At 40.2% G+C, this 21,179-nt stretch overlaps 2 protein-coding genes across 2 annotated transcripts; both read right to left on the minus strand.

Moving 5' to 3' along the window:
* Positions 1-1,564: 1,564 nt before the first annotated feature.
* On the minus strand, positions 1,565-8,483 carry LOC112576097 (fibroblast growth factor receptor 2-like). Its single transcript, XM_025258350.1, has 7 exons — positions 8,386-8,483; positions 6,095-6,237; positions 5,623-5,849; positions 5,053-5,300; positions 2,376-2,498; positions 1,952-2,022; positions 1,565-1,706 (listed from the first exon to the last, which is right to left on the minus strand). Exons 1-7 carry the CDS (start codon positions 8,431-8,433, stop codon positions 1,565-1,567), a joined length of 1,002 nt encoding a protein of 333 aa, XP_025114135.1. The 5' UTR covers positions 8,434-8,483.
* A 775-nt stretch (positions 8,484-9,258) lies between these two features.
* On the minus strand, positions 9,259-17,473 carry LOC112576101. Its single transcript, XM_025258354.1, has 3 exons — positions 17,292-17,473; positions 12,969-13,158; positions 9,259-9,379 (listed from the first exon to the last, which is right to left on the minus strand). The coding sequence occupies exons 1-3, from the start codon at positions 17,389-17,391 to the stop codon at positions 9,352-9,354; spliced, it is 318 nt and encodes a 105-aa protein (XP_025114139.1). The 5' UTR covers positions 17,392-17,473; the 3' UTR covers positions 9,259-9,351.
* Between the last annotated feature and the right edge of the window lie 3,706 nt (positions 17,474-21,179).

The following is a 21,179-nucleotide window of genomic DNA, read 5'->3' on the forward strand; positions in this document are numbered from 1 at the left end:
GCAGTACAATTTTGCAGTTTTGTTTAGAAATGCATAAGCTACAAAGTGATGCATTTGAGAATATGGTATAAACATTACTTTTGATAAAATTAACATTTTTCTAAATATTTTCTAAATATTTAATTGCCACATTCACACATTTTCACTGATTTTTTATATCCTAGAAATCTTGAGATATCAAAACGCCTTATGCATCAGTTTTCTTATCAGTGCCTCTAGTTTACAAAAAATCCAAAACCTTTGGTATATGACTTATGGTATTGTGTAAATTTGTTTTTTAAATGCTTGTACGTTTTGAAACAAAATCGTTGATTAAAGTCACAATTTTCACTTTAGGTACTCAAAAACAGTTTTAAAGTGCTATATTTATGTTATTTTGTTACTCTATATTTAAAAACCCTTAAAGATATTTAAAATATGGATTTTAATTTTTGGAGTGTACCGGTAACCTTAAAACAAATCTACATTCTTTTAGTCCTTCATGGAATTGAATTTGACCAGAACTTTGGCCTCGAAGTTGCTGTCTGTCGCCCTAGTTCGCAGCTTTTGTCATGATAAGTCCTGCAAGACTGAACTATCTCTGAACAATTCTTGCATTTGAAACTATACCCACATTTTGTGGCTTCGCAAAATGTAAAAAATTTCAAATAAGGCTGGAAATTGATGGTTACGTCCATCTTCGTTTTTCAAATCGCTCCCGCCACGTGGACGACCCGGTACTTCCGGTTACTGAGCGTGCGAGACACGTGGTGTCTGGCTGTCAAGACACCGAGCAGTGACAGCAGTGGCTGTCGTCGTCTTGCTGACACGCTGTCGACGAATGGTCGTGAAACCAACACGTCAAATGGCTACGTAGAGTGGGCTGTCGTACCAGAAATAACACAGATTGAATTCCACACTGAAGTTTTCTTTAATTCAGTATCTTTTTCTCAGCAGCTGGCCTAACTTCTCTCTCTCTCCAATTCACAAAGAGGTCCCACACCACTGTCAGCCCTGCTATTTATTCTCCCTCCCCTCGAACATTCTAGCACAGACATTCTATTTCGTCGCAATAAAGACATTTTTGAACATCGCTACATTGTTGAACATCATTTCCTCCCTCGCGCAAAGACAAGACATTTTTACTTTGAACATTGCTACATTGTTGAACATCATTTCCTCCCTCGCACAAGACATTCTATCTTTTACATTGCTGCCGTGCTGAACATTCTGGAATATAGATGCAAATCTACAACCCAAAGACATTATACTTTGTACACTACTAGAGTGCTACAGTCGTGAAAGTAGCCAACATGTAGCCAAGCTACAGCTACTTTCTAAAATGTAGCTACGGCTACAAGCTACTTTTTTTAATTTGTAGCCGGCTAAGCTACAAGCTACAAAATTTGTAGCCGGCTACATCCCTGTGAATGACAACACTCAACTGGGAGCTGAGATTTAGATTATGACAATCCACTTCTCCATCTGGTTATGAGCTAAACAATTAAGTGAAGTTTAACAAAATGACTTGGGTTGATCCTTAGCTACGTTGATCCTTAGAAACTACACACATGCACGTACGCACTCACATTTCAGGGGTAGAGTAGGGTGGCTTGCTCATTCGGTGACCGCACATCAGAAGGTCGAACAGATCTTCCTCGGGTACTGACGGGTAAGGATTCCCACCTAGCGCGAAGATCTCCCACAGCAGCACCCCGTACGACCACCTGTGATGTAGATGCGATGAAGTTAAGTTTCGTCCATTAACAACATTCACACAGTTCATCACTCACACCTTCAGTGAACGTGAACTATCACGAAGGCTAATAAACTCTGCTTCTAGCAATACTCCTGCTGGAAGAACAATTTTGAAAGATTATTTCTGCGTGGTAATCTTAACACAGTAATAAACAGTTATTTATTTATTTCAGTAGACCGATCTGAAGGAGAGAAAAGGTGTCACGAGACTCACACGTCACTTTTCCAAGTGTACTTCCAATGGAATAATGTTTCCGGTGCCATCCATTTGATTGGCAGTGGACGCTGAAAGAGATGTGGCAGTAGTTATTATGCACAAAGTGGTTTACTAACCAGTCTGCAGAACACCTCATGTGGAAGGGGAAAGAAACAACAATGACTGATACTGATGACGATAGATGATGACTATTGGAAATTAGAGGAAACCTGAGTATTTTGCAACGTTTGTGCGCCAAAACCAAAAGTAATGCGCCGTCTGTAGCACAACTATTCCACTCACAAATCCCTTTTGCCTAAACATGCACCTAAACCCATTCACCCAACATATAAATGCCATCATGGAACAAGAGTCTCAGCAAGCGATGGAGAAAGCAGGTGTGTATGTATATGTACGTGCAAGAATGCTGAAGGGCACTCACACTTGTCTTCTTCTTCCAGTACTCCGAGTGCTGAGGATTGCGCGTGAGGCCGTTTCCAGCGATTTTGAGGACGTATTCCTCCGCCACCAAGACGTTCCTGGCCGCCAGGTCTTGGTGGATGCACTGCAAAGCACATAGATATGCAATAGGTCTAACGGATTGCCGACAACAGTGGCAAACGAATCCACAACAGACTTACAACGATGTAACTCCACTGGCAGAGAGTATCATTAGCCTGTTTTAGAGTCATCACTGACCATAAAGTACCATTTAACATAATATAGTGCGATACCTGGTAAGCTATGCTACACGATAAATCATAATGTGATATGCTGTTTACTACATATTATCCAAATAAACTGTTGAAAATGATGCCACAGTAAAATACATCAAGCCTATTAACAGAATACCTCCCTTAAAAAGTGAACGATATGAAATATTGTTGTGTTGTCCCTCCCGTTGCCTGTTAACAATATTTTAAGGACTTGTGTCTGTCATGCATTTTTAATCGAATCCCGCAAAAACTCGAAGTTGTTGCTAAAGTAACACCGATGCTCGCCGCGATTCATTCTAAACTCAGTTGACATAGTCGTTCGTCACCACGACATTGTCCAGTAGTGGAAGCAATTTTTTCGGGAGCAGTTGCAGCATTGTTTTCTGCGTGTGAATGTGACGCGAGGCATTATGGAAAGGGCACGGGCACAAGAGCCGTATAACGAGTGCCGGACAAGGCTAGAAACATGGAAGAAGCGCGCAGTTAGTCCCTCTTGCCAAACTCACGTGCTGCAGGACAAGCACGCAATGAAGAATAGCCTTACACGTCACATCGTCCTGGAAGCTAATCTCTCTCTCTTTAAAAAGAAAAAAAGGAAAAAGTGCCCGCTGCAATCCGCCGTTTTCTGCTGCACAAAACTATTGTACACATCCGAGTATGTAAAGGTTAAAAAAAAAATAAAGCGTTTGGCGGGAAAGAAAATAAACTGGAAAATTTATTTTTAACTTTCCACTTCCAACCTCCGTCTCCTCCCTGTACGACTGTATGCGAAGCACGTTGGTCACACCCACTGCGAGTTCCGTTTTCGTTTGCTTTTCAATCACGCAGCGAAAGTGACCTCTGACCTCCCTGTTAAAGTACTTGCTGTGACTACCCATCGTCTTCTGTTTTTTGCACCCTGTACCTAGCAATTAGTAACGCAACATTCTCCAGTGCACGACACACACAAGCTCCATTTTCAACCTTTTGCGGATATGCGTTCAACACCGAACACGGTAAACAACCGTGTGACAGTCCCAAGCGATCTTAAAACCTCCGCTAGAAGGCCAAAGGCAAGGCAAACTGCTTCTATATTTATATTTATTCGGTCTGCCTAAAGTGAAACTTATTACCTTTGTAACATACTAGGAGGGAAAGGTTGGAGTACTGGAGAGGGAAGGGGGGGGTCTCTTTATTCTGTTTCTAGATAAATACTGCGTTATGGTGAAACTTTTGAATCTGAGGAGAAATTCAAGTCTATAACATGTGCAAAAAATGCGTATATTCCCGTCATCAGCTGGATGACAGTCGTATCTCTTTTACACAACTCTGGTTTCAAAGGCAAGTTAAATTCTCCTTTTTCACCCTATGCAGGAAAGACGTGTCTGGGTCAGAAATGCATGTTCAGGCGCTTGCTTGCGGGGAAGATTTTATTGCATTTTTATCGTTGATTTTTCATAAACAGACGGTACTGGCCACTGTACGGCACAAACAAAAGCATCTCCTGACCATGGTCGCAAGAAAACACCGTTGCTAGGTTGCCCTAGGCGGAAGACGTCACATCCAATAATGGCACATTCGACAGGAAATTCCTCTTAGTCAACTCATCACATACAGACCTTTGTTCTGCGCTATTGCGTGATAGCAGTAGCTATACTTTATGAATAGCGTGTAGCTAAATAAATCATGGCTGAGAAATGGTGTTTCCAGCCGCGTACTACCCACGGAACTTGAGCACATATGCAGGACAATAGCGATGATGATAGCTGAAACTCTCTACCCGACACGACCGCCCTCAACATCTATGTTCTTTACACCTATAAAACGCGAAAGAACTGGCGAGCCCTGACAGCTCGACCAATTAGCCTTTGTGTGATAGAAACATAACATGCATGCCATCACTCGGTGGAAATGTCAGCAAACATGGCTGCCTGATGCGCACTACCTGCGGCGTGATGGCAAATGAAAGAGTTCAGAAAGACCACATGGTGCCACCCAGCCTGGGTAACTGAGCGCCGCGTGTAGTGGCCGTGCTCGTTCCTACCTGCAGTTTCACTCTCACCACGTCTATGTGGCTGTGAACTTAAAACTTTACTGTCGTAGATTTACAATTTAAAAGCTGGGTACTTTCTCTCTCTTTTTAGAATAAGTGAGGATTTTAATTTTACAACCGAACCGTAACGGTAGATCGCATCATCGCTCCCCACCCAACACCTCCATGGCCTGCACGCTCCGCTTCTCTACAGCACGTCTTGATTACTTGAAAAGGCACACAAGTGACACACACGCGGCGCCATCTACCTATCCAAGTTTTATTTGCACGAAAGCAGCTGGCTGCTGCAAACGTAGTGTGTTTATTTAGCCAGTTAAATGCCGCAGGTGCGGGGATATTCCTCCAAACCAACAAGAGTAAAGTGCACGCACCTGTCTGGAAGCCAGATACTCCATGCCGAGAGCCACCTGGTAGGCAAAGGAGATGAGGTCCTTGGGTGTCACCGCCTTCTGCTCTTTGGTCTCGGCGACTGACGTTCCCGAGTTGTTAGGGACCATTGCCACGGTCGGCCGCTTGTACTCCGAAACACAGGCGAAGCTGGAGCCCACAAGCCGGTGACTCCTCAGGTAGTCTCGCAAGTTCCCGTTTGGCGCGAACTCCACGATGACATACAAAGGACCTGTTAGGCAAACATCATAACAAGTCAAACAGACCTTCCAGATAATTTGCTCCGCGCCGAGGCGTTAAGAACATTCTCAACAGTGCTCTTTCTTCGATCTCAAGAGAATAAATGCGTGAAAAATTTCCACTTACGAAAACTTTAAAATGAACATACTTGCTGGTAGTACTAGGCATGTGTGTTAATTCAAGGCACAAAATGTCTCCTCGCTCCCGCAACCCATTCCACTGTCACGCGATGAAGTAACACCGTAGAGTTCAGCATCCCCACCCCGGTCTCTCTCTCTCCATACACACACACATTTAGTGGCAAGCTATTTTACCGCTCTGAGTACAGCAGCCCAGTAAGTTGATGATGTTTTTGTGCTGGCCTATGAACTTCATCATCTCCATTTCCCGAATGAGATCTATCATTTCACGGTCAGTTGAACCCTCCTTCGACATCTTGACTGCGACCGTGACAGAGTTATTGTCCTTAAAGATGCCAAATGCTTGGGCCTTGACTACAAGACCAAACTGGCCTTCGCCTAGGCGATCTCCTAGAACCAGCCTGCAAATAGAAGACAAACACACAGTGCGAAAACGAACTAGCTGGCAAATTAAAATTAAGTGTTGGAGGAGGGAGGGAGAGTGAGATGAGAACCCTAAATGTCTTTCGTTAGTCTCAAAACTTTCAACACTGAACAACCGAACAAATGAAGACGACCTTTTGATTGGATCTTGGATATTCTCGTCACAATAGTATCTCATATCTAAGGTATGATCACTGAGCTCTCTGCTGAAAGGAGAGCTCACCTTTCGCGGGGGAACTCCCACTTGGTGTCCAAAGGCAACTGGTACTTGGAAACATCAGTGAACTTGGAAGACAGGCGATGTCCTCCCGGTCTATAGTCGATTCTCTCTTGTGGGACGACCAAAGGCTGTATGGCATGTGGGTCCTTTTTGGAGTAATACATGGCATAAAGAGACAGAACTTTTGGAATGTTCGCTCCTGTCACTGAGGTTCTTATTTAGACTTGTTGGACAAACGCCTTTTACACGAGTCATCCAAAATTTAAATAAATGAATATATAAAATAATCATAAATCTTGTATGAGTACGTTGACATTCATTCACCACAAAAATAAAAATAATTACAAAAGCTATTATGTAAACTTGAAAAAAATATTTTTCTGTACAATTTTGTACAAATCTGTTTCCGCTATGATATGGTAACGTGCTGCGGTTTTTACATGCTGACATAATTAAGAATGTACCAGTTATTGCTACGATTCAAAACTTTGAAAAAAAAGTTCATAAACTGCCAACTAAAAAGTTATATCAAGCAAATGTTTATATGAACGACCTGAACTCTTCATGAATGTCAGGGAACGGTGGTTTAATTCTCACTTCCACTCACTACACGCACGCGTCCCCTTGCATGTTCTTTCAATCATATATCACAAAGATGTGTCGTGGGAATCAAATAAAACTTTAAATCAATCAACATTAATTGTAATACAAGACTTTCAAGCAAATCAATTTAAACCATACCGCCCAAGATCACTCATGTCTGTTCTAAATTATAAGATATACGTCAAATATTATTCAATACCGAAACTACTACAGCACACAGGCTGCTCCAACAGTTCTCTTAATGTCACCAAGACGACATACACATGTCCATTTCAATATACTTCCAACTGTCGTATGTTTTTGGAATAATTTGTTAGAGTCTTAGTTACTCACACCCAAAATTACATCTAGGTAAAATCCTCTCTGCCCCTTGTCCAACAGTGGTGCAGTCTTGCCCACACTTGACTGATATCCACACACACAAACGATTAGAGGAAACCACATACACGTTCCTCAGCTTAGGTGCTGACTCGGCAGACACCTAATCGACGACTCAGAATAAATTTGCTGGAATCAACACATGACCCAAAGCTGGCACCACAAATATACTCCTGGGGATCAACACATGATCCAAAGGGAGCACCACTCATAAATCCGCAGGGATCGACACACACACAATATCCAAAGCGAACACCACACACACTTTCAGTCCGCCTCTCTTCCCTGCTCACAGCCGTCTGCTTTCTTCCAAATTATTTTCACCCTACGTCCCTCTCAAATTGCGTCATAAAATGATGTCGGGTTCTGACGCGAAACCAAGACGCAACCAACACACTCATAAATGTAAGGTAAGGGCAATAATCTTTGAAAAAACAAAAGACAGGGGCAACAACCCCCTGTTCCTAAATAGGCCTTTATAGACTGGTCCGTGACAACGAAGAACGCTGTGAGCCTTACAGTGATGCACACCATTGCTAAGTGCGTCTAAGAGAAAACTCGACCACGTGCCAGAAACTGTACAAGCCGTTGAAAAGAATAAATAAACGCATGCGAAGGCGTTTGTAATAACATCATGCTATGACGACATAACTTTTAAGCAAGAAATGACATGTTCGCTCTGACAAGGACGTGACGCCTTTCAGAAACAGGCTTGGTGCACTGCACCACTCTCACAAGGACGTGACAGGCTTGGTACACTGCACCACTCTCACAAGGACGTGACAGGCTTGATACACTGCACCACTCTCACAGGACCATGACAGGCTTGGTACACTGCACCACTCTCAAAAGGACGTGACAGGCTTGGTACACTGCACCACTTACTGAATACATGTCAATTTCTTTCCAACAAGCTAACATTTCAACACACTGCTTGGTGATTTTTTCCCCTTCCTTAATTAAAGTTATAACTGAGAGTGGACATTCACAGACAGTGCACATTCACAGACAGTGCACATTCTCAGTTACAGAAAGTGCTCTGTGAACTGAACAATGCCACTGACTTTTTATTAACCCCTCCTCCCCTCGTGTTAGACGACCTACAACTGTGTTATGAATGTTTCATTTAATGGCGACTGCTAGCAGTGTATCATGTTACTCTTGGCTACAATGAAGCAGTTGTGTCTGTTTCCTACGCCTGCCTTGTAAAGGAGATGTCAGACAACTGACTTGCCTAATGAGCACAACACTCGCATAGAAGTCTTCCAAAACCGGAGTACCGCGCTGGATAAAGAATGGTGAATTGCACTCACCGGATCAATGATAATGACCCGCTTTAGGGGCTTCTGCGGCTGAAGCATGCGCTGACGACGCCGACGATTCCAGCAGCCGATGGCGACCCCTAAGCAGATGACGGCCACGGTGGAGACGGCTGCCACGATGCCAATGAAACGCGGGTCCTCATAGCTAAAACCTCCGGCGTTTCCCAGGGAAGCGTTGTGTGAAGACAGCCCTGTGCCAGGAAGCAACATCTCTAAGTAACCAAGTCACAGCCGTCATCAACATGGCTATACGTTGCTTTGCGTCACAAACATTCAACATAAATTCAAAGAGCGAGATGAAGATATTTGTAAAGCCGTTAAAAATGCTTCATCTCTGAGTGCGTTTTTTTCCATTAAACAATACAGATTAAAAGCCTGGCGATTAGGTGTAAATCCTTTCCGCTTCAGTAGACGATTGACTGTTAGCTTACTACCAACAATCACCGTTTCTACCCACACCCTAACGCTCTTTATTTATTTAGCATACGGAATTTTACTTATGGGCTTCGCCGGACAGTAGTATTATTCACTTATTATAGCGTGCAGTCTAAAGGACGCACTTTGCCTATGCTGTCTAGTCCACTGCACGCAGCTACTCACCTGAAGAAATCTCTCCCTAAGCCCGTTTCCTTCGTTTACGGCCGTTAGCTTTTCGATTTTTATCAAACAAAACTAGGCATATTTCCGCCTTTTACTGCAGCTCCAGTCGATTATTCATAAAATGTGCACATGCACGGTGAACTCTGATTTTTATCTGATGATAATGATACAACGTAACGCTACATTTGATGAAAAGTGTTAAAGTAAAATGCCCGCACCAAAACATCCGAGATTAAGCGAGGATCTTACCTGTGTCTTTCACCACGGTCAGCCACGCGCTGGCCTTCAGGGTGCCAGGACCTGAAAACTCTAAACAGGTGTAGAGGCCAGCGTCCTCCATAGTCACATTTCTTATCATCAACTCCTCTGGGTCGACTCCTGCACTCTGCAGAACCACAGAGCACCGCCATGTGAGAACATGATCTACGTACTAATTATTTAAGTTGCTGGCGCACAGCTTCACACACAGTAAAAATGTATTTCTCTGATTACAATAATGCCTGTATCAATGCAAGACTATGAGGATACTGAAGGTAGGGGGGAAGGGATGATTTAACTGTTTCACTTCATTCACTTCACATAACAACAACAACCAAAAAAAAACCCAAACCCCACAACTCGCATTTAAAACTGTTTTAATGATAATATTGCACAAAAAAAAAAAAGATTATGTTTGCACGTAAACTTGCGCTTGTGTGTGATATGGGAGGAAGGAAGGGAGGGAGAAAGAAACAGCAATGTGTGAGAGCCCGCCTCCTGGTGACTGCAGTTTTGACTACAGGGATTTAGACTGCCCATAGGCGACGCTCCCTGCTAATGACAAATGACACATTCCAAACTACCAACAATGAAGCATTATTTCTGGTGATTCCGCGGCAACGAGTGCCACCCAGAAAGTAAACTTGGCATAACTGATAGCTACAGCCGACGACGATGAGAAATTCTGACCAACACAAGGAGCAGGAACATTGCAAGAAAAAGAGTACGCTTCTAGGTAATCTAGGGATCTATGATGTGTACAGTGTGTGCTCTTGAAGATGTGGAGATAAGAGTCTACACACACACTTCTTCCCTACCTTCATGTTGAAACTGCATGTGATAGTTATACAGCTGTCATGGTAAACAATAAATAAATATAAAAATGCAAGAACAAAAACGGAGATGTAAAACGTATACTGAAAGAATGATTTCCCGTAAAGCTATAAAGCAGACAATGACAGATTACTTTCAGAAGAATAATTCCAACCCCAAAAATGAACAAAACATATAACTTTGTATAACCATAATTTCAAGAACTAAAAAAATCCTAAAAGTTACAGCTATAATTTTATTTCGTAAGCACATTTCGTCTCTCTTGATTAAATACTCTGATGATACTGCTCTCCTAGACCTCTCCAACTCACACCCTGCCTATGTTGATGCAGTAGATAAATTTCATAAATGGTGCAAAGAAAACTATCTTGATCTAAATGTAAAGAAAACAAAAGAGCTGGTGATTTGATTCAGACGCAAGAGCACTGTTATCCCTGACCTATACATTGATGGTCCAAGGTTGAACGTGGGTGAACAGACAAATATTTAGGAACTGTGATGTGACGACAAACTCACTTTTACACCAATACTGAAGGTTATTCATAAAGAAATGTCCAATCTAGATTGTTACTGTCTACAAAAAAACTCGTTCCCTGGATGTCAACAAAAAGGTTTTAAGTGCTTTTATAGATGTTTCTTGAGTCTGTGCTACCATTTGGATTTTTATGTTGTATGGAGGATTGAGAAGCTAGTAAGGAATATGTTAGATAGATGTGAGTGTGGTGGGAATGGTGATTGGGGAGAAGCAGGAGTGTCTGAGTTGAGTTGTATGCGAGGCGAAGTAGTACGGAAAGCGAAGAGTGATTGTGAAAGATGTCACAGTTTTAGCTCAGTACTATAACCTTCTTCCGTCCAAGAGACTGATTTACCAGAGCTTCCACTGGCCCGGTCTCGATTTTTATACCAGCTGTTGTATTACTGGACCCTCACAGTGTTGGGAGGATTTGTGAGTTGTATGAGGTGTGGGTGTTGTTTTGGGAATATAGTTTTAGGTTGTTTTCGATTTAGTCGGGTATTTACAGGACTGAGGTTGTTTGTGTAGATGATGTTATTGATTTAAGTTTTTATTATAAGTTTATTATCAGCCAGTTGTTTACCACGTCTTTTAATTTTCCATAGTGAGATTAAAAGAATTGAATTGAATTTGAATTGAATTGATATTAATTCTTCAGAATACTGTACAACTTGAAAAATAAGACTATCTTTTTTCATGTTGTTGTACTATTAAGCATATCCATGCTGATTGCCTTTCACATAGCCAACTCTTCGGTAATTCATAAGCATCACTGTTAAAATCGCTATTCTGTTCCTTTTCCACCACACGACATAATGTTTGTTTTACAGAACAAAGTGCACATCTAGTGTCATCAACAAACATGTTTCCAGAAATCTGCCTGCAAATTTTACACGGCTTCCCTCACCCACTCTTTGACTTCTCCTTCATGCAGCATGAGCACTCATGCATGATGCACACTCAGGAGAAAATCACACAAGGAAAACGATGTAGCTGCTGACGTGTGAATACCCGAGACTAATAACACTTGATGCATTAGTGGGTGCATGCGTTGGCTCTGTGTGTGTGTGTCGGAACAGAGTTAATTATTCACAAAACCGAAATAAAACTGGGAATACTAACAGAAACTTGCATTTAATGCTGTAGCCTTGCTCGTGAAAACAACTGGTGGTAATGTGAGAAGACATTGTCACTAGGTCCGCAAGTGGGCATGAGATCTCTCCAGTTATGTACTGAGTGCTAAGTCAAAACCTAGTCTTCTCAGACATTAACACCTAAGGGTTTATATGTATACTTCTAAACAATTTTACCAGTTATTTTCGCCTTATGTAAGGCTAGGTGGAAACTGAATGCCAAGAACAAATGCGTGTCTATGGGGATGATAGCGAAGTCCTGTCATGCTATATGAAGAGCCTTGGAAATGGAAGGCTGGGGGTGAGGGCTGTGCGGGTAAGATTGGGGTATCAATTTTTTTTAAAACTGGAGCTAGTTTATTTCATGCGAAAGATCAAATCTTCTTTAGTCACTCTCCTAAAGTGAAGTTAGTGTTTTATTTCTTCATAACTTAATGTTAAAGTTACTTGCTTTGTTAAGCATCCATTGTCTGAGGGGGAAAAAAACTGAACATGCAAAGTAATCTGATGTGCCTGACGTGTCAAATTGAAACAGGACATTGATGGCAACAAATTAAAACTGAAATATATCAATAAATAAAGTTAACGAACAAGGCATTCAGTTACAATTCATATTCATTGACAATATCAAATCTGGGGAGGTGTTACAAATGTGACAGTGCAAACATTTTCTATATCTACAGCAAGCCTACGCACAGAACGTCAAGACCATATACAACTGCTACAGTACTTTAACATTCAGTATCAGACTCAGTTAATGTTTAAAAAATTAACTAAATAATTTTAGAGCACGTGATTTTTCACAGGAGCAGCAACCTGTGAACATTCACCACCAAACTAACAAAACGACGAAACAAACTGTAAATGCACCACTGACACTACATCCTAGACTTTTGGCAAGACTGCATAACACTAACATGACCACAACATCTTCTGCCAGAGCAAGGTAGTTGTTGCATTACCTGATCATCCTGTTGGAGACGATAAAACACAAGAGACTTGTAAATATTGGGCACAAACTTGTTTTTTTTTAATATATACAGTGAAAGTCTTCATTCTTAACAATCAGAACTTGCATCCTATAACCTGAGCACAGGTGAAAGGAGCACATAGTTATCACCAAAATAAATAACTAAATAAGCAAAATAGTAAAACTTTCTTGCTTTCAGTTTCCAAACTATTACCAGAAAGGCTCCAAACGAACAAAGGGCCAACAATCTGCGACAAATGCTTACCTGTATTTTTCTGAGGTAGAGAACGCCAGTGGGCGACTTGTAGGAACCATTGACCTGGTAGTGCTTGACCCATATAGCACTTTAGGATGAGAGTCACTGAGGTTTTTCTTGCATGTGAAAACTGCCGTGTCACCGACGGCCACAGTTTGATTCTTAGGGGCTTCAATGATGGGCTCGTTAGTCAGGCCCTCTGTGGAGCAGAAACAACTTTTCAGCGGGCGGAAAACAAGATACAGCTAGACCTGACACAAACGACGAGATACTGAAGGATGACCGTCTATTAAAAACAAGAGATGAACAAACCAACCAACCTACACATATTTCTTTCATCTCGCCCATCTCAACATTCTGTTTGATCATTGCAAATCCCGGGTGAACTGATGTCTCAATGTTCTCTTCGCTGATCAAATGAATAATCTGTAACACTGTCATCTGTAAACTGTCGTCTACAGCTAGTTATAATCGCAAGTGAATTATCCGCAACAACTGTCGTCTGCAGATATAGTTGTTTTTGTGCTTACCTGTGTTTTCTTTATAGATTTTTTTACCTTAGTTCTGGTTTATAGTTTCGAAATTGAAACTTGATAGCCACAAGGATAGCCACAGGTAAGATACATTGAACGTTCATTTTGTCGATCGCAAGTAAATTATCTTTAATCTTGTTCATTTGTGTCTAGTTTTGTTGCCTTGTTGTAGCTAAGAATTCAAGTGTCACATTTCTTACCATTTAGTCAATTATTTTGGGAATGCAGTGTATCATCCATAGCTTTTGTTGCTCACAGGGTCAGCTTATATAATTTTGCATCATAATTGTTATTAAATTTTGTTACTTTTGTGGCTAAGTTTGCATTATTGTAGTAGCTCTAATTCTGTAAATTTAGTGTCACATTTCTTAGGTGGTACTTTGCAGGGCTTCTGCTAAGGCTAAATTCTTTGGGGTCCCAGGGACCCCTTCTTCAGATTTTTAAGGGGTCCCTGTTCTTCGCCCAAATTTGAAGGGGACCCCATTGACGAAAATTGAAGGGGTCCTCCGAACTTTTAATGCGTACTGTACGCAATTTTTTGCGTAAGCAGAAGCCCTGCTTTGTAATTTTGTGTTGCGGACAACACATCTGTTGGAAACTTATCATTGTCACAGTTCTTAAGTGTTCTTTAAGCAATATTAAAAGATGGATGCCCAGGAAATGGAAAATCACAGGCTTGCAATGGAGCAACTACGGACATACATGAACACAAAGAAATACTGGGAAGGTATGAATGTATCTGACAAAAAGAGGGTACGTGTTCAGTCCAAACGTCACAAAATAAAAGGTAAATATTTAAATTTAGTTTTTTTGCAGTAAATTCAAAGATATTGTCTCAAGCTCGAAGAGCATGGTCCTTATGAGTAAATGGACATGCAATTTTTGTGTGTGGTGTGGTGCCTAAGAAGAGAAGCATTATGTTTAGAGATTATGTTTCACATAAACCCATCAAAATGTATCCTTATCTCTAAAGATGGGATCCTCATGTCCGTGTCCATTACTGGGAAAGAAAGAGAAGTGATCACAAGCCTTGAGAGGGTGGCTGACATTATAGAAAAATATCACATCAGTCAAGTGGCAGGAGGACACAGTGGCATAGACGCAACAGTCGAAAAGATCACCAGGTTGTACTGCTGGGGATCAGTGAAAAATGACGTGATGTGTTACGCAAGTTTTTTTGGCATTAAATGAGCAAACGGAAGCTTAATGATCAACCATCATTTTTTGTATTGCTTTTGTTTCTCAACAAAGTGTATGTAATATCCATAACATTCTATACTGCTTCAAAACTCATCGCTATTAGTATTTATTATTCCTTAACAAAGTAGTAAAAGCTGATACTTTTTACCATTAGATGTCAGAAACAAAAATCAACAAAATATTCACCATTCTTTCTCATGTTTGGGCGCCAACCTATATAAATATTCAATGTGAGTTTCTCTTCCCTTTTTTTGTACATTTGGCTCATTATCACTCCTCTTAACCATTATTTATGAACCATTTATGCAATTAACAACAACACTTCAGTAGTGCATGAAATGGAACATGCTGGATAACAAGTTTGAGTTAGCTATGTAACTGTCTATCGCAGATGGAAGAAGCAGACAAAGACGCAGGTGTGGTATTAATCCCCAGTGGCAAGGAAGAGCCAGAAGATGATGAAGAACCATAATTGGACACAATATCTGCAGACAATGATGACTCTGAAATGGAAGAGGAAGAGGCACTACCCCAACTATTCACGAAAAAATTGTTTCTGGATGTACCATATAACCAAGAGCAAGTGAACTACTGTTCTGAAAGAAATGAGCTGACAAATATAGTTTTTCCACAGGTCATGGAAAACCAGGAACAATCGAGCAAGAAGCAGAGGAAGGCCTATGAACAGTGGACTTCAAAGGGGATAAAAACCTTTGACTTGAAGGTTGGGGATCTTGTTCTGAGACAAAATGTCAGAAACGAAGGAAGATATGGTGATGCTTTGGACAAACCTTGGATTGGCCCTTTCAGGTATCACCACTATTTAGGCACAAACTACATCTTTGTATAAGTCTTTATGCATACATACCTGGAAATAAAAGTGGTTGGCTACAGCTAAAAAACTTTATGAGCACTGTTTTGGTTCTTGGCAGCTAACAGATACTTCGCTTTTATAATTGTTTCATTTATGGATTTTCTTTTACTGCTAGCAAGAATGATTTAGCAGTTCTTTTTCCAATCTTTAAAGTTTTGGGCTATTATTGTGTTTCTGTGACATGATCGTGGACATAAACACACACAACAGAGTACAACTGGCCAAGGAGGGAGGCAATGGACAGCTGTTATGAGCGTGGGAACCATATGACCAGCTTGAGCCCTATCTGGGAGGTTTCATGGACTGCAAAGAGGGTAACACAATGTACCCCCAGAGGTAGTGAGAAAGGCAAAAGTATTAAGATATTAAATGGTTCCAATAATGATTTTTCTTTTTAAACCTAACCCTGATTTTTTTGGAATCACCATGTTTAGTGAATGTATAAAGCAGTTTTCAAAATAAACTACAATGTTGCCCTCTCTAAATGCCACTCTGTGTGTTTAGCATGTGTGTAGACACTTTGTAAATGCAATGAACTCCTCCATCAATGTGTGTATACTAAATAGCCACTTGTTTTCAATTGTTAAATTATGCATCATCTGGGTTATCAGTGTAATAATGTAACGAATTAAACACAACCTTTGACTGAGCACAGGCTATATATTCGTAAATATTTACATTTCAAGGCTCAATTAAGGTCTTCATTTGTCTTTGCACTCTGGGCACTTCTAGTGCCAACCCACATGCAGGTAGTGACTATTTAGGACAATCAGGACATCTTTTTAGAAAAAATTGAGAAGATAAGTTATGCTTACATTTGGTGGTTTACAATTCCTATAATTAATTAAAAGCAAAAGATACAAATAAAATCAGGTGTGCAACTCTCTACAAGTTTCCAATGAGCATGATGACTGAGTTGGAACAATGCCAGGCAAGAAGTCTGGAAAATATTCTGGCAAATCTTGCACCACCCTTTTCTCTTGTAGCTCCCAAACAGTTCAGTTTTGACATACAGCTTTACACCAGGTAAGGGAAGAGTAAATGCTCAGGTATGATTATGGTCATAGACTGCCTTTCGTTTGTCTCTAGAAAACCAATAAGGTGCCTTTAAATCTTTGAAACATTTATCAAAAGGTGCTATTTAAAAGTACTGAATATTTTCTACCTGTGCTGTCGTGATAGAATATCTGTAAGCATTTATAATGAACAATGCCTTTTGGATCCATAGAAATTTTGCATATTTTTCCAGATAATTCAGTAAAATACATCCTTGTTCACCATAAATCTTGCGTATTCTGCTACATGAATTAGACTGTGAAATGCTTGAAATATTTCAAATATGCGCAACATAAATACAAGTTTCATCAACTTATAAGGGCCATGTACAGACACTATCACTAAAGATGGGCATTTTGACTTGCTTCCTCTTCAAGAATTTATGAGGCAAAGACACTTAAGAAAATTTTAAAAATTCAGGAACACTGATTTTACACAATTTAATGATACATGTAATGCAAAGTAATGACCAATATTTGAATTCTCCTGAAAACAGTCATCATAAGTGTATTTATAAATGAAATAGACACATGCGGCTTTTCAAAACATTGCCCTTTCAAAATCTGAAGCTCTGCAATTAAATTAAGATAATAATATAAGGGGAGAAATCAAGCAGCATGTGTTTAACAACAGTGTTTGCTCCTCAGTTACAGCGGAGTAAGAAATTACCTCTTCGGTTTGCAGAACTGGGTGCACCAAAGCCACTGAAAGGCAATACAGCCACAGAAGCAAGATGATATGTGATAAAGACAAACAGAATCCAGCGCATTTTCTGCACTGTTATCCTAGTCTACTCACTCCCGCTGATAATCCACTGTATCAGCATGGTGAACCACAACATAATCCAAAGGAATCTGGAAAAATAGTATAACAGCAACAATAACAATGTCACAAAATATGCACTGGTGTAGCATACATAAACACAAGCATGCCTCTACTATTCAAGACACAAGGTTATAAACTGACACAAAATATAAATGCCAAACTCCAAGAATTAGGCAAGTCATCTGTCAGCAGAGGAACAGCGGAAATGTGAGAATTATTTTTCTTAAAGCGAAATAATTTGGTGAGGATAACTTAATAAACTCCTTGTTATTATTGTCGGGTTTAACGTGAAGACATGGGTTCAATAATTGCTTAATTAGAACATAGAAGTGTTTTCTGAAAGTCAAGTTTTTTGTCACTACTTGTTTAACACAGCTAGCAATACATGTATGTCATAAAGATGACAACGGGGCTGAACCGCTGGGCCCCTTGAGAGCGGGGCATGGGGCGACCGTCCCATTTGCCTCCCCAAAACGGCGCCGCTGGCAACAGGCAAATGTCAAATGCATACAATTCTCCTCCCAGCAGCACCCCAAAACAAAAACCAGCATAGAGCCCATTTTCAGACTGAGGTATAACTGCCCTGCGTACCGCAACGCGCGCGGGCGCCTATGACGGGCGGGACGTACCGCAGCAAAATTTGAGTGAGCGCCCGCGGGCGCACGCGTACTTGCTCTAGAGGTAGTACGCCACGGGCGCAAAGATGGCCGCCATGGTTGTCGAGTTTAGGCGTGTCGATGATATTCATGGTTTATCTTCTAATAAATAAGTATTTTGCAACAGATAGATATATACGACGACAAAGAAGTGTATTAAAAGTTCAGATTTCATCGTCATGTCTTTCTAGAGATGGTAGATGAATTTGCCTTCGATCTTGAAACTTCGAATCGGGACCACAACAACAGAAAGTCTACTCGTCGTTTGTTTTTACGTGATATACTTGACTACCGCATTGTTCTTTCTTTTTAATTCTCATGGACCTTTTCCTCTTTAGTTCCCAAATGAATGCCATTAGAAGTATATTGTTTGGCGCTGCAATAGATTGCTTCTATTAATTCGTCGTCGCTGTCAAATATGTCCATCAACAAAATTATATTCTCTACTTCGCTGTCAGCCGCCATTTTAACAGGCGCCCACGGTGGGCGAAGGGTATCACAGGCTCTCTAGGGCGTGAGTGAGCGCCCGCGGGCATCCGCGGTGAGCGCCAGCGTTACGGTACGCAGGGCTGGTCATGGCAAAGTACATCAGCATGTTTCAGTGTGCAGATAAAATAAACGCACATCTAGTTTGCATTAAAATCGGGGCCATAGTCTCATCGGGCCTCTAAGCCACTTAGAGACCATCAAAGGTCCGAGCGCCCTCGATGTGGTTTAGAGGCCGAGACATGTCGCATCTTTTGACTCCGCTGGCGGCTGATTCGGCACCTTATACTCAGGCACGCGTACTCGCTCACTTGAACATTCCAGGCCAAATTCGGCCGCCACAAGCGCGCAGCAGTTGACGTCTAACTTCTAGCGTTTCATGTCCACCGCATGGACTGACCAATCGGATCGAGAGATTGATTGTTATTGGGTCAATATGGCGGACTGCTTCGTCACTCTTCACTTCACAGCAACTATCTATCTATAAAATAATTACAGCTTGTCACTCGTTGATTATCACTCAGAAATAATTATATTATGATCTATTGATTCTTGTTCCACATTCGATTTCCTTTTAGCCCATGTTAAATGTTAAACGACTATTGATGCGACTTCTGATTGTCGTGATTCACATGCGACTTCTTTTCCGCCTGTGCCCAGCGTTATTGTTATAACGGTTCATTCTCAGTATTACTTATTACGCTGTATACATTCTTCTTTCCCCTTAGTTTCCGTCCTCTTAATACAATGAAAAATGAGAAAAATAAGGAAAATAAAAAAATAAATAAGGAAAAATAAGTAAAATTAATGAAAAATAAGGAAAATAAGGAAGATTAAGAAAACAATTTAGGGAAAAATAAGGAAAAAAGGAAGGATCGATGAGAGCCAGGAAGGGAAGGCGATGATGAGGAAAAAACGAAGGGGAAGGAAGGATTAACGAAGGCCAGGGAGGCAAGAAAATTAAGAAAATTAAGGAAAAATAAGTAAAATTAATGAAAAATAAGGAAAATAAGGAAGATTAAGAAAACAATTTAGGGAAAAATAAGGAAAAAAGGAAGGATCGATGAGAGCCAGGAAGGGAAGGCGATGATGAAGAAAAAACGAAGGGGAAGGAAGGATTGATGAAGGCCAGGGAGGCAAGAAAATTAAGAAAATTAAGGAAAAATAAGTAAAATAAGGAAGATTAAGAAAACATTTTAGGGAAAAATAAGGAAAAAAGGAAGGATCGATGAGAGCCAGGAAGGGAAGGCGATGATGAAGAAAAAACGAAGGGGAAGGAAGGATTGACGAAGCCAGGGAAGGCAAGAAAATTAAGAAAATTAAAAAAAAATAAGGAAAAATAAAAAAAATTAATGAAACATACGCTAGTTTCCCTTAGTTTAAACTAGTTTCCCTTAGTTTCTGCTAGTTTCCTTAGTTTCAGATAGTTTCAGCTAGTTTCCCTTAGTTTCTGCTAGTTTCAGCTAGTTTCCCTTAGTTTCAGCTAGTTTCCCTTAGTTTCAGCTAGTTTCACTTAGTTTCAGCTAGTTTCCCTTTGTTTCAGCTAATTTCAGCTAGTTTCCCCTTAGTTTTCGTCCTCTTAATACAACGAAAAATGAGAAAAATAAGGAAAACTTAAAAAATAAGGAAAAATAAATAAATTTAATGAAAAAAAAAATAAGGAAGATTAAGAAAACAATTTAGGGAAAAATAAGGAAAAAAGGAAGGATCGATGAGAGTCAGGAAGGGAAGGCGATGATGAGGAAAAAAACGAAGGGGAAGGAAGGATTGACGAGGGCCAGTGAGGCAAGAAAGTTAAAGAACATTAAGAAAACAAGGAAAATGAAGGAAAATTAATGAAAAAATAGCTAGTTTTTCTTAGTTTCAGCTAGTTTCAGCTAGTTTCATCTAATTTCCCTTAGTTTCAGCTAGTTTCAGCTAATTTCTCTTAGTTTCAGCTAGTTTCAGCCAGTTTCCCTTTCTTTCGTCTTCTTAATACAATGAAAAATGAGAAAAATAAGGAAAATTTAAAAAATAAGGAAAAATAAGTAAAATTAATCAAAAATAAGGAAAATAAGGAAAATTTAAAAACAATTTAGGGAAAAATAAGGAAAAAAGAAAATAAGGAAAAAAGGAAGGATCGATGATAACCAGGAAGGGAAAGCGATGATGAGGAAAAAACGAAGGGAAAGCAAGGATTGACGAGCGCCAGTGAGGCAAGAAAGTTAAAGAACATTAAGAAAACATAAGGAAAATGAAGGAAAATTAATGAAAAATTCGCGAGTTTCAATTAGTTTCAGCTAGTTTCAGCTAGTTTCAGCTAATTTCCCATAGTTTCAGCTAGTTTCTCTTAGTTTCAGCTTGTTTCAGCCAGTTTCCCTTAGTTTCGTTTAGTTTCAGCTAGTTTTCCCTTAGTTTCCGTCTTTTTAATACAATGAAAAATAAGAAAAAAAAGGAAAATTAAAAAAAATAAGGAAAAATAAGTAAATTTAATAAAAAATAAGGAAAATAAGGAAAATTAAAAAAAATTTAGGGAAAAATAAGGAAAAAAGAAAATAAGGAAAAAAGGAAGGATCGATGAGAGCCAGGAAGGGAAAGCGAGGATGAGGAA

This window comes from Pomacea canaliculata, linkage group LG11 (genome assembly GCF_003073045.1).
Source record: "Pomacea canaliculata isolate SZHN2017 linkage group LG11, ASM307304v1, whole genome shotgun sequence".
NCBI lineage: Eukaryota > Metazoa > Mollusca > Gastropoda > Architaenioglossa > Ampullariidae > Pomacea > Pomacea canaliculata.

Excerpts from the sequence above, each read along its gene's own strand:
- LOC112576097 (XM_025258350.1), bottom strand. The coding sequence starts at position 8,433 with ATGCTTCAGCCGCAGAAGCCCCTAAAGCGGGTCATTATCATTGATCCG. Across the intron at positions 2,023-2,375 it reads ACTGGAAGAAGAAGACAAGT|CGTCCACTGCCAATCAAATG; the intron begins GTGAGTGCCCTT and ends CATCTCTTTCAG. Across the intron at positions 1,707-1,951 it reads TACACTTGGAAAAGTGACGT|GTGGTCGTACGGGGTGCTGC; the intron begins GTGAGTCTCGTG and ends TCTACATCACAG.
- LOC112576101 (XM_025258354.1), bottom strand. The coding sequence starts at position 17,391 with ATGCGCTGGATTCTGTTTGTCTTTATCACATATCATCTTGCTTCTGTG. Across the intron at positions 13,159-17,291 it reads CAGTTCTGCAAACCGAAGAG|AGGGCCTGACTAACGAGCCC; the intron begins GTAATTTCTTAC and ends TCTGCTCCACAG. Across the intron at positions 9,380-12,968 it reads TCTACCTCAGAAAAATACAG|AGTGCAGGAGTCGACCCAGA; the intron begins GTAAGCATTTGT and ends GTGGTTCTGCAG.